Genomic DNA, 14,000 nt, shown 5'->3' with positions numbered 1-14,000 from the left:
GCTGCCACTGTTGGGCCCTTGAGCAAGGCCTTAACCCTCAACAGCTCAGTTGTATAAACAAGATAATTCTAATTCGCTCTGGAAAAGGGCATCTGCCAAATGTTGTAATGTAAAATGTTGACTCATCGGACCACAAAACACAATTCCACTGTGTTACTGTCCATCTCAGATGAGGCCGAGCCCAGAGAAGTCAGCGGCGCTTCTGGACAGTGTTGATGTATGGCTTCTGCTTTGAATAGTAAAGCCTCAACTTGCATCTGTGGATACAGCGGTGAATGGTGTTGACTGAAAGATTTACCACAGTATTCCCAAGTCCACATCAGGATATCCATCATACACTCATGACGGTTTTTAGACAGTGACGTCTGAGGGATCGGAGCTCATGTGCATTCAGAAGTGGTTTCGGCCTTACCCTTTACGCACAGAGATTTGACCGGATTCCTCGAATCTTTTAATTATATTGTGCACTATAGAAGGTGAAATTGTGTCTTTGGGGAATGTTGTTCTCAAAGTGTTGGATTATTCGCTGATGCATCTGTTGGCAGCTTGGCAAGCCTTGTCCCATCCTTGCTCTTGAAGGACTAGGTCTTTTTGAAGGCTTCTTATATACTATGATTAGACCATTGCTTCACCTGTTTCACATCACCTTCTTATTTCAACCGGTCACGTCACTATTAGTCCTAAATTGCCCTGTCCCAAGTTTTTTGGAACGTGTTGCATGCTTCAATTTCAAAATATACGTTTATCATTGGGGGGGGGGGGAGATGCAGTTGATTAGGTAAAACATGTCTTGTACATTTTTTTGTTTAAATACAAGTCAAAGTACATTTAGAAATTAATTCTCTTGTTTTTATTAGCATTTTCAATACTGTCCCAACATTTTTCAGAACTGGGTTTGTAAATTGTTCGTCAGCGATTATTTCTGATGGTGCTATACTTTATCTTTTCCCCATGATGATGAGTGACTGAGAACAAATTAGTTAGTGTGCAAAGCCTGTTCAAGGCAGAACTGCTTTCTACTCATCAGGCTTGTTACGTGACAGGAGCATCATAAGGATGGCACTCCTTTTAGTATTAAGAAAAACGTCTGTGTAAATGAAGCCGTTTTACTTCCTGCATCAGCACTGTTCCATAATTGCATTTCTTTTTACTATTCTGATGTAAAAATTCTGTAATGTGTTGAAGAGAAAGGGAGCCCCAGTTACAGATTGTGAAATCGGTGTTAATGTCACTAAACTGGCTTGAGCATCTAATACAATAGTGTGCTTTATCCTCAGCCAGAGTAACCTGGATCAAGTAATGGTAATGTAATAGGCCTCCAGACCTTGTTAATTCTTGTGCTGTTGAGGCTTGGATGAGCTAATGGAGCTGTTGGAAAATGTAATGGGACAAGACCCGGGTCAGGAAGAGAGCGTATCTGCTCTACATTCCTCTCTCACAGTCAGCCATGAGACATTCCCATGCTTCATACGGTTGATACCATTTATTGCTGGGACTATAGCTGCGATGGAGCCAGAACATCATCTGGGCACAGTCCCAGTCTTCTATCTGCTCTAGAATCTTGGAATTTCAATTAAGCTAAGAAAAACAACGCAGAGTTTTATGTGGGACGCAAAGTAAGTTTACTTTGGCCCTGTTTACCCTCACTAACTGATGTTTGAGATTTGTCAGTACAAGTAACCATCAAATCCTTCTCTGTTAATGAACCGTTCATCAACAAAGATCTCTTTCTCTGCCTTTTTATCAGTGGGAACAAGTGACAAACTTTTGTGGACAACTTTTGTGTTTTATACTTGTATTATATTGTTTTGTATGTGTATTGTGGTTATAGCTTCCATATAGATCAGAGTGGATTGTGTGTACGTTTTTGCTGTAATCTGTTTGAAATATACATGAAACACAGGTTTTATTAACAAGGCTCAATAATAACTTTGAGATCAGCCTAATTTGTGGTTGTGCGTAACCATGAAGTAAGCAATGAAATTCCCAAGTTTCCACCTGATGGACTGCACAAAAATTGTAAGAAACAGGAATTGTTTAACTATCACGCACTAGTGTTAAATAATTTATTTATTTATAACAAAACTACATAAGAACAGCTTACGATATTTACTGTTAGACCTTTACTGTTAGAGTTTAAGGCTTTAGAGTTTAATTCCGTAAAACTGTTTATATTAAATGATTTACACAACACCTGCTGCTAGGCTTCCATTAGAAATGAGTTTAAGGTTTTCTGTTCTAGTCTAAGTAAAGGGAAATGTCACTTACTGTCTGAAAGCTAATACATACGTTACACATACACACTTAACGTGATCGAGTTTAGGAGCGCATATGAAAAAGAGGGAAGAGAAAAAACAACAAACTAAAAAAAAAAAAAAAAAAAAAAAGCCAACCTCTTGCTCAGGATTCAATAGCGATGGATAGTTTATTCCAAACTTAATTCCATGAACAACAAGGACAAAATACAAACGTTTACAAAAAATAAATAAATATCCAGCTGCCTCCATCAGTAATCCAAGAGGTAAATGTACAAGTGTAAGTTAAACCTTACAAACTGAAACAAAGTGAAAATGGCAGTCAATGTGTGAAACCCAAAAGATGTCAAAAGTCTCCGAGCCGGAGAATGCAAATGTGGGGTTTAAACTGGTTTAAACACAGAATCATTACCTTTAGAGCTGCGCAATAATGATTTTAAATGACAAAGCCATACCTACACTGGTTTATCTACTATTCAAGTCCACGTTTAGGCTTTATTAGCAGAAAGAACTCTTAACGTTCGTCCATTAATCCTACTCGGGGTGCTTACAAAACCTTCTACCGCATCCCACGTGTACTAATATTTATGAGCATTCTGTAGAATATCTCCAGTATCTCAAGTGCACACCACAAGCCGGACATGCCGATCTTTAGCCACACGACACGTTTTAAGATCATAGCAATGTGTTTAATCATATGGTTTAAGCAGTCTTTGTGGTTTATGTTCCTGAAGAAAACAATTTAAAACTTTAATGGAGTGTGTGGAGATCAAACGTTACAGAAATAACGGTCTTAAAATAAAAACATGACACTGCTTTCAACAACTGTGCGTTAAAGCCACGTACAATCCAAAACTATTCAACAGCCATTAAAAGACCGGAACCTAGAATTGGACGTCCACGAACGTCCACTGATGAAGGAACAACCAACGAGCTACATTGTAGCACGTTTCTATTAGAAAGTGATCCTCAGTATGGGAAGTTATCCATAATCCTCAATACGGTCATTATATAAACCACTACGCAAACCACACTAAATTTGATTGGCAAAATTATATACAGTTTCATTTCCATATGAAATTTGAGTAGTATTTGCAGCTTATCAAGCCACTATCCGATAACCTCCAGAGAAACACCTCCTACTTTCATGGGTAGAGTTACATACACACTCAGACAGGAAACAAATAGTCCTGGGTTCATGTTCGTAGTAAAAAATAAATAAATAAATAAATAAAAAGGCAACTGACTGATCACCAACTCAGTCATAGCTCATTACTAAAGAAGGTGCTGATCAGCTATTACTAATTGACTCCACTTCTTTTGCTATTAGAAGTAGTCATTTAACAGCACCAAGAACAAATCCACTCTCAAATCTGCCCCCCCAGATAAAACAAATCTGTCAGTGACAGATTTCTGTTCTATTGTATGCACACTCTGTGTACAACGTGCGATTGTGTAAAAAGAAACGCATCTTAAGTTACTTCCATCCGATTAAAATAAGTCTGGTGACTGACTGTCTGAAATGATTTCCACTCTCCATACTGTTTAATTGGATGGATAGCACAATGATGTAGTGCTGGCAGCGTGTGAAACAAACCCGTCTTCACGTGTTGCTGTTTTGCATACTTGTGAAAGAGATGTATGCTTTTGAGAGTGTAAATAATTATGTAAGGACATGATATTTTAACAGACACGCAGCTAGGTACAAAAGTGAGAGCGATACTACATAAAGAAAATAAACAGCTGATGTAATAAGCTGTACTGGGAATTCAGAACTCTCTTTTGTCAACATGATTCAGGTCTAGACCTCCAGTCTGCTCATGCTTGCCAGAAATCTGATTACTTGATGCCTAAGCTTCAATAATGCATTGTGTAACAAGTAGAGCTATTATGGTAGCCACAGCTGTAAATCAGTGGCCCAGCACTCTCTACAAAAAAAAATAAAATAAATAAATAACACTTCCCCCCCAAAACTGATATAATCAGCTTTACTTTAACAGACCTTCATTCAATTACTGCGTTTCATGCAAGGAGTTTTAAGAATGTCTAAAAGGAAACCAGCCAGGAGATCTAATATACCTTCATCACTACAAAATCTGATCCTGCCAGCAAATGGCACAAAAGAGGCCAGGTTTGGCCTCTCTCCTTTCTCAAATGTTAACCCCTAGCAGCATATGATAAAGAGGCTTGGAGCAGCTGCACACTGACCAGTCCCCAAGCACACAATTAACAACAAAAGAGCCCTTTTAACGCATTGAGCTAATCAGTGGCCGGCCCACCAGTGCTGGCTCCCTAAACCATCTGCGAGATGGCAGACCTTCTCCCTGATTGTGGGGGGAGAGAGAGAGAGAGAGGAAATAAAAAAAAAAAAAAAAGAGAAGACTGGCACTATGCTATCATGTCCTAGTGTCAATGAAAAACACATCGCTTAGCAACAGTCAAGCCCCCGCGCCTGGAAACCAAAAGCTTTTGCTTTCAACGAACAACTCAACAAGGAGCAGACGAGGGAATGTGCTTCAAGATTTGATTACCAAATGGCCTCCCATTGTTAGTAACCCATGGCAAAAAAATGAGCACTAAGAGCCAGGGCCAGGCTAAACACGACTTAAATGACCAGCAAGATCAGAAAAGCTTTAAATAACAATCCCCTGACGTTCTGAGCAGTTTAATGTAGAAGGAAACGACTACACCTTTAACCACAGTTTGACAAATCCATTCTGCATATTTAAGCAATATTAGACTAGTCAAACTTTTCCTTACTGAACTTAAGACCCGTCTAAATTAAGCACACAAAAAAAAAAAAAACACTGAAATGATCACCTTGGCAATATTAAATGAAGGAAAATTATAAGCCTAATAATTATAGCCTAATGAATAATGAGTTACTACAATTTTTAATTTCTCAATAAAGCAGCAGGTAGATGAGACACACACCGCTTTTCACTTGCTAGGACTTCCAAAAGCTTACTTTCCATAGATCAAAAGCTCTGAGCATCATACAAACTGAATACAAACCCCCATACTTAGATCCTCATAGCAATCGAACCAAATTCCCTACATCGCTCTCAATTAACGTCATGCGTTTCACATTAGAAAACATAGATTGGATCAGAATACGCCTAATCTGAGCGTTTCCAGATGCATATCAGATCAATGCATCCTTACATCCGTACATCATCTTATGACAAAAAAAAATTAAAAATTTACATACTGGTCGACTAGACCAGGCCAAAAACCAGACCATGAACATGAAATGAAACCCAACCAAACCATTAGGCTACACTTTTTTGTCCTAACGCTTGCTAGTCGTCTCCAAAAGCACAAACTTGGCCAGAGACATGTAGCTGCGCCCGTTAGGGTTCCACAATTAGTGCTCCTGTTCAAATACAACAACTTGTGTTACATTTACAGTTAGTGTTCCGCTGAGGCACCAACAACTTCATGGATTTGAAGGTCAACAAATATAACCATCACTTAGCACAGTGGTGCTCAATTCCAGACCACGTGCTCTGCACATTTCAAACTCGATACTCAAATCTTCAGCTAATTATAAAACTCACTGATTTAGGTATGTTCAAGAAAGAAAAACAGTACAATTTGCAGACAAACACTGGAACCAAGACCCTTGGGCACATGCATTACCCAATACTCGTCACCTCATTTCCTGAAGCTTGATGGACTACTATATCCACCACTACAATATACTTCTATGGAGTCAAAAATGTTTTACACAAAAATGTCTCATGCAACAGCCAGCATCATATGCAATATCCATACCTGCTCTCTCTCATGTGGTAGAAGCGTTACAGGTGGGAGGTCCAGTGCCAGTCCAGTGCTGCTCCTGAAGCCGGTCTTCCCGCCTGCACTGCCGTTTCTCATCCTGTAAAGCGGCCCATCCTTCAGCAGCCTCCCGTTATTCACGGCACGCTTAGCAGCCAGCCTCAGCCTCTGCTGGAACCTGGGATTAGCCACCACGTTCTCCAGGTCATCCTGGCTCCTTAAGAAGCGCTCTATGTTCCTCAGTGATGAGCCTGCAGGGACACCCAGGCCCTCAATAGCCCTCCTGAGGACCTTATTCCAATCCAGATGTCGCAGATCTCCTGCAGGTACCACAGATCCTGCCGATGAGGGAACCGGGCCTAAAGGCCTGATCGCCGCAATCCTCCCTGGGTTATCCGGATCTTTGTATGAAGCGCAACCTTTGCTAGTGACCTTAAGGATGGATCCATCCTTTACAGCAAGCTCCAACTGCTGCAGTACAGTACTCTTGTCTAGTCCGTGCAAAGTTGATACAGCATGGCAAATTCGCTCCTCCGAAGGCCGCTGCTTCTGCCTTTTGATCTTCTGAATAGCCTCAAGAATCCACTCTGTGTACAGGGGATTGGCCAGTTTCACCATGGTGAAATTATTTGGTGTATTAAGGCATAATCCATGAATACATTCCTTATTTTTATGAGCAAACAATATGCATCCAGAAGCAAAAGTCAGCCATCAGTACACCATGGTGTGCAAGATTACTGACAACTCCTTATGCCAGGTTGTCTCTACATTTCCTCAAAATTTCCTCAAGAGACAGTCAAAAATATAACTCGGTAAATCCAGGCAAAGTTTTTCCTTGCAAAATCCTTGCAAACTTCACGAGTCGAACCTGAAAAACAGGGAAAGAAAGAAAGAAAGAAAAAAAAAACAGCTTTACAATCAAACAAAAACAAACATGTATGCATACATTAGGCTCCATTCAGACCTGGTATGAACAACTGTCTTAAGTAGACAGTGCTAAATACAAGTCTGAACAGGGTTCAAGGCATCTGGTGACTTGATCACTCAGACCACTTGCACAGATTACCAGATTACAACTGAACCATCAACAGCGAAGCATCAAGGCCAAAGACAAAGTCACTAGGGTTCGGCAATGATTTAGACAGAGAAGCAAAAGTGAATTCAAACTCATGAGTTTGGATGAGTTCAGGTCACGAGTCAAAACACTAGCGGCTGAACTGGACACCCAAGCTGTACTACTACAGTGAAGGAAATTGTGCTTTGGAATTTTGATTTGACTAATAAGTATATATACACACGTAGCCAATTTAATGTGTTACTGGTTTCACGCTTATCCAACCACGTTGAGCACTACCTGTACAAGTATCTCATTCAGCTACCTGTCTCAAAATGAGTCCCAACATGCCCTGGGCCCTCACCAACAGTTGGGCAAAAATCAAACGGTCTAGTCTCCAAAAAGCTGTGGGATACACTGGAGTAGATAAAAATCAGTAGCCCAGGCACCTGAGACAAGCAGATTTTGTGTCCAGGCTATTTATTTTTCATTTGCAGTTGCCTGGAGGACAAGTTAGATCAGTAACAACAGAAAGAATAAACCCTACTCCCTAGTGACTTTTTGCAAACCTCAAGTTTTCAAAATGGTGTGCATGTTTAAACGAAACACGCTTCGCGGCGTGATGCGTCTCAATACTGTAACTTCAGCATGAGCTACTCGTTCTGAATCCCGCTGCACTACACGCATCAGCCGAGGGTCTAGTTAACAGTTTTTACTAGGTGGATTAACTAGCGCACAAGGATGACAGACTTGGATATCACAAGGTATCACATGGATGACATCTTTTCTAAATCAGAATCATTGATACAACTGAACAAGGTGAAATGGAATGCAAAGCGGTCACGTAACGCTCCTCCCTGCTTATTACATACAGTCACTTCAAAGTTAAACAAGTTGTTAGAAAATTTAAACACTATCCATCTTGGATATCTGTGCGTGATTCGATAACAGAACACCACAGGTCATAGCGGAATGCTGACCTATACACTTTTCTGAAATCTTTTTTGCCAAAAGTTGCATACGCTGCATAGAAGATGGTCCGGACATGGCTACGCAGATTCGTCCTCACACTAGGAAACCATACACTCATCTATTTTTTTGGCTTGTCTACATTAATGTGCTCAACTATCATGCTATACCGAAACACAGACTAAAACAGGGCACTGGGCCGCATATTGTAGCCGTTACTTGCTTGGTGGTCTAGCTAACGGTTTGATCATGCGTCACCCCAATATATAATGAACAACAGAGCTTTTTAAACACAGGGCGTCCCAAAAATCTCCACACACAGGGGACTAGGTTTGCCAGTACCACTCTGTGCCTTCATCAGCGGCTGTTCGTGGACGTCCACGTCTCGGTCAGTCCGCAACACTTCCAGTCTTTTTGAATTTGTTAAGTTTGTCAGCAGCGTCGTGTGTGAAGTGCTTGCCATGTTTCCTGTTAAAGTCCATCACAACCTTGTGACAGTTTAATTTCAATACGTTCTTCCTTTGTCACATGCATTCTTAAAGGCCAACTGTAAAAAAATATATATATAATATAGACTAAATATGAACAATTTTGGAAGACATTTTGCTATAAATTGTTAATTTCCCATATGTATGGAAACTTTTGGGACACCCTGTAACTTGTTATTAGTAAGTTCAAATCTAATCGAGCTGAATGTCACACTAAAAGGTCTAACAAACTTTCAAAAAAATTTAAATGAAATAAATAAATAAATAAATAAATAAATATTGATACTAGGAAACTGAAATGTTGCACTGACTATTAAAACTCCAATGGCTAAAGTTATAAAAGAAATCAACTGAAAGTGGTTGCCGACAACAAAGCAAAAGAAGACGGTAATCTGGAATAAGCACAGAAACAGTGTGCTGTGACGAGCACGAAACTAAACGGAGAGAAGATTTGGAAGTTTTGTAAAAGAGAAATAAGTCACTTTTTTTGACGAGCTCCAATGAAAGAGTGCACTTTAACTTTTTCTTTACACTTCCTGATCAACTTCAGTAATTTGGTTACAAAGGCGTGTCGTAAATACAGCAAATAAAAACAGCACGGCGTGAGAAACTCACAGGACCAATGAACAAACGTGTGGCTGAAAATTAACACACCAGCCACACTCAGACCTCGGAAAACAAAAGTCTGAGACACACAAACAAAATGGACATCAAATGCCTGTAAGGAGGCAATAAAATGATCACAAGATTAAAATGCACACAACTGACTACTGATGGCATTACTTGATTCGCCCCCCCCAAGAAGGAAGGAAAAAAACAACAACAAAAAACAAACAAAACAAAAACAAACAAACAAAAAACAAACAATAAAACCATCCTGGCAGAACGTCAAACTTTCAGTTCGACTTTTTCCACGGCTCACCTTTTAGTACCAATGACAAACTTTTCCTGTTCCACACACAGGACTGGGTTAAACAGTCTGACTGCATGATGTCCCTGATCATATATCAAGAACTATTCAGGAGCTACTATCGGGTAGCTACGGTCTCTTGTGAGTGACTCGGCTGACAGCGCTACCTGTTCTGCAGCACCAGCGCCAGATGTTACACTTCCACCAACAGCCGTTATCATTAAACCGATTCTGAGAAACTTCAGGCAGATTTTCTCAATGTGTTCATTTACTCTTAGAGGGGCTGTATAGCACATCAAATTAAACACACATACACACACACATCTATTTAAAGCATTTTATTTCAGAAACCTTGAGTCTAGATGCAAGTGCATTGGCAGCCTCACGGACATTGATCCAACCTCCTGGTGCACAGGGAGCCAATAACATGTATTAAAAGGTCGTTTCCACACGTACTCAGAGATCCATACAGACAGAAAGAAACAGGACTAACCTAATACAAACACTATAAAGTGTTTCACCCGCACGATCGCACCATCATAACTGAAAAGCCCACGTTTGTGTTATTGCAATGTAAATAAAACGGATTATTCCTCATTACTGTAGGAAATGATCCTAATAAAGCCTCAGCCGAAATATAGAACAACGGGCTGCGTGAGAACACGTGCTCTCCGTGTCCGATAATATGATGAAGAACATCTAATGAGAGATCTGTGATTAAAGAACATGACTATGTTCCACTTACATCATCAATCAGCCAGATCTGGGCTCGTGCAGAAAAGGGGCGTGACATCAACAGAAACATTCTTGAGGTAAACGGACCTTGAGGTAAGGAGGGGGAAAAAAACCTTCTTTTATCAGTAGCTAAGACCACCGAGCCCAACTCACAAGAAAAGATCTTTGTGCTGTGACAAAACCGTACAGCGTAAAGCCATCTAACTTCCGGTAAGGAATAAAACACAATGGGGCGTGCTGTTTTGGGAAAATAAACCAAGCTCAAAGTGGATTAGTTTCCTATAACGGCATGCCACAGTGTTTTCTTCCTCTTTGTAACACAGGGATTTGCCAATGACTACATTTTAAACGTATTCACAAACAACAAATCATACCTTTTAACCAGTAATAGCTACGTTTAATGTTGCCGAGCAGCCGCAAGAGCAGGTACTGTGATTAGTTACGTCACAGCACATAGAACATTTTTTCTCTAGCTTGACGTTAAGACGACAAAAAAATTAACCTCTGTCTCGAAAATTGTCCCGCGGTGGAGAACATACTGACCATTACAAAGTACAGACTCCAGAGACTCCTTCCATAAACATCAAATAAAAACATGAGCATGTCAACAATTACGCCTACACTAGTCCGTACAGGGTTTTGCAGTTATTTTGTGATTGCTGGTCAAAAATGCTTGATGTTTTGCGTTTGTGCCATTTGTTTTTTTGCTGAAAACTACTTGAATTGGTTAAATTGCAATTCTACAAAATTGTTTTGCACGGTCTCACATTTGTTGGTAAACGAGACCTTTTCGCTGTACTCGTGTTCAGCGCACGTGAATCGAACAGGGCTTTGACTGAACGTGCATTTTGATGACGTCACGTGATGTGTCATGGGCCAAATCAGCAGTCTTTTTTTTTTTTTTTTTTTAAAACCCCAGCAAATTCCTCCGAATTTGATTGAGTTTGCTGATTTTATATTAAATAACGTTAAGTTAAAGAATATCTTTTAATCTGCTTAATGTTGGTCTTAGATTCTGTAGGTTGTACGCCATTCGTTTCCTGTGAATGAGCTGTTTCTCAAGAAATGACAAACATGGGAGAACGAAGGTCTCATTTAAAGAAAAACAGGTTGGACGATATCACATCTATATATTGTGATAAACGAGTATGCGATACACTGTTCTGAGATCTTTATTTGAAATATTTTGACTGCAAGTGATTAACCATGGCACCTGGGGAAACAATCCTGTCTTGATATCAATATTGCTTCCATACAGGGGGAAAAGAAAAGGAAACACATACACGCGTTTGAAACTAGCTGGACCAGTGCAACAGGGTTAAGAATGACCAGAGTGACTGTTTACATGGACAGCAATAATCTAATTATTGACCTTATTCTGAATAAGACAATACAGTGATTAAGGTGTATACATGAGTTACTTTTAGAATATTCCTTACATGTTCCCATTTTATATGTTATAGAACATAGATTGATTAACGGCACACGTCATTACGTCACCGCACCACGCCGTCCGACATCCCTCCAGAATTTCACGTATCAACATACGGTTGGTCTTTGTTATGGCACCGTATACAGTTTTGGGGGTTTCATTTTAAATTACACAAAAGCTTCAAGTGCAGATAATTATTTGTCATGCTACACAGGCTAATAGACGATTGCTTGAAGCTATGGGCTACGTCCAAAACTGCATACTTACCTACTATATAGTACATGTATTTCGCCTACTATATAGTAGGTAAGTATGTGGTTTTGGACGCAGCTGTGCTCTCTTGTTTGCCGTAAAACGGTTGAGCACTTCCGTGTGTGTGTACGTGTCCTGTCGCAAAATGCGGCGAAAACTACCACAACGTTAATAGTGTGATTACGGTGTGTACATGTCCATAATGCGACTAAAATAGGAATTTTCTCCACGTCTTAATTCGATTTGTCTTTACGAATATGACTTTAGCCAGATTAAAGTAACTAAAAAAAAAAATTTAAAAAAAGACGACAGAAATTTAAAATAAAATGCTGTTTCACTGTAGTGTCTTAATCCGAGTATCGTCTCGATCGGGTTAATATCGAAACATTGCTGTCCATGTAAACGTACTGACCGATTGAGTGATCGTTTCTGCATGAACAACAGAAAAAGACAACACTGATGTTACATCACGTGAACAACAAGAGTCCAAAAGCAACTCGACTAAATATTCAGCATCGAGAAGTAAACAATGCATTAATCTATGCGAGAACAGACATGATTAAAGAAGATTTCATGGGTAAAATAGTGAATAAATAAATAAATAAATAAATAAATAAATAAGATGAAGGAGGAAGAACAGTGCAGCGAGCAGCCAGCAGGTGACACGCATTGTACAATTTCCCCAGAATTCCTCTGCTCTCAACACACACACACACACACACTTCTATCAGCGATCTAAAACAAGCACGAGAGAAAATAGGACTGATTTAATCCTCCGACATCTATAGAAATCAGATGCAAGCTCTGATGGTGTAAGATGGCAGACATACCGGCAAAACACTCCAAGCAAGTAACATTAACATTCATGCGCCAGGTGGCGAGCAAAGTTCTTCACCAAACAAGTGTTAAGTGGGAGGTCAGGGCTATAAATAATACAAAAATATCATCATAACAACAACAATGCGTTTTTGAAATAATACGCGCGTCTCCAACAAACTACACGACGCATTTCGTGCACGCTTTAAGAAGCAGCTACCAATATAAATAAAACAATATAAAACCATATCACAGCTTCATGTAAACCAGTGTTTTATATCAAACTGCCAGTCAGTCAGTCAGGATGCCTGCGCTCACAGCGAAATAAACCCTACCGACTGGTGGAGGGGCCACGAAATAAATAAATAAAGCAATCAAAAGTGTCCAGCAATTTATTTACCAAAGTATCACGCACACATTCATCATCCGAGACTTAACAAGCTTGGCTGCACTTTTGCAACGAGTCAAGTCTTCTGAAAAATAAATAAATAACTAAATGAATAAAATCCTATCAACTCTTGCATCCGCTTCGGGAACATGATAAAAAAAATTCCCGAGACAGTCCGTGTTAAAAACGCTCAAGTTTTTTCAAGAAAATAATACGATATTAGCGAACGTGCTAATATGCTAAGTGCTATTAAGCCAGCTAGCTTAGCAGCGCAGCACATCCCCATACAGAGCTAAGCAGCAGCAGCTGGCTAAACCACACACACACAGCTAGTCAATAGTTGTAGTTCAACGCTAACATTAGCCTGCTAGCAAAGAGGCGCTCTGGCTGCTAGCGGGCTAGCAAGCTAGGTGGCTAAATTAGTCTGTGTTTTATGACTACTTCCGACAGATGACTATCGATAATTTATGATGAGAAGCACAAGCTTCAGTTCCCATCGCTCCGCGCACAGAGACTACAGTGAGCATACACACCTCGCTCGCCAACTCCGCGCGCTCTTCAGAGGACGAGTGACTGCGCTGCTGCCCGGTCGCGTTACTAAACAGACGCCATTTTGTTACAATGTTGTAGTTTACATGAATCCGACATGACACTGATTACAACCCAATGGAGCCTCATTAAACCTCGCCTTCTTATCGACGGGTCCTCCCAAGAAACTTTCATATTGGTTAGGAAGGGCAAATGCCGATCTCTGGTTTGATAACAAAAGTGTCAATCAAGCAGAAGGCGTTCAGCCCCTGGAGAAGTCGATTGGCTCCATGATCTGTCAATAATCACTTGACCCGCCTTTTAAGGTGACCACTGTTCCCTGTCTGCGCGTGACATATCAAATGGCACACCTGCAATTCTCCAGCGTGCGTG

At 40.2% G+C, this 14,000-nt stretch overlaps 1 protein-coding gene across 1 annotated transcript in view; it reads right to left on the bottom strand.

Annotated features, from left to right (window-relative positions):
• The window catches only part of kat6b (K(lysine) acetyltransferase 6B), a 39,417-nt gene extending 25,671 nt beyond the window's left edge, over positions 1–13,746 (bottom strand). Inside the window, 2 exon segments of the mRNA XM_017464127.3 lie at positions 6,033–6,903; positions 13,613–13,746. Of these exon segments, the coding sequence (XP_017319616.2) occupies positions 6,033–6,653 (621 nt within the window). The 5' untranslated portion in view covers positions 6,654–6,903; positions 13,613–13,746.
• Between the last annotated feature and the right edge of the window lie 254 nt (positions 13,747–14,000).

The sequence above is a fragment of the Ictalurus punctatus genome, chromosome 3, assembly GCF_001660625.3.
Source record: "Ictalurus punctatus breed USDA103 chromosome 3, Coco_2.0, whole genome shotgun sequence".
Taxonomy (NCBI): Eukaryota; Metazoa; Chordata; class Actinopteri; order Siluriformes; family Ictaluridae; genus Ictalurus; species Ictalurus punctatus.
This window is presented reverse-complemented; position numbering and strand designations above follow the sequence as displayed.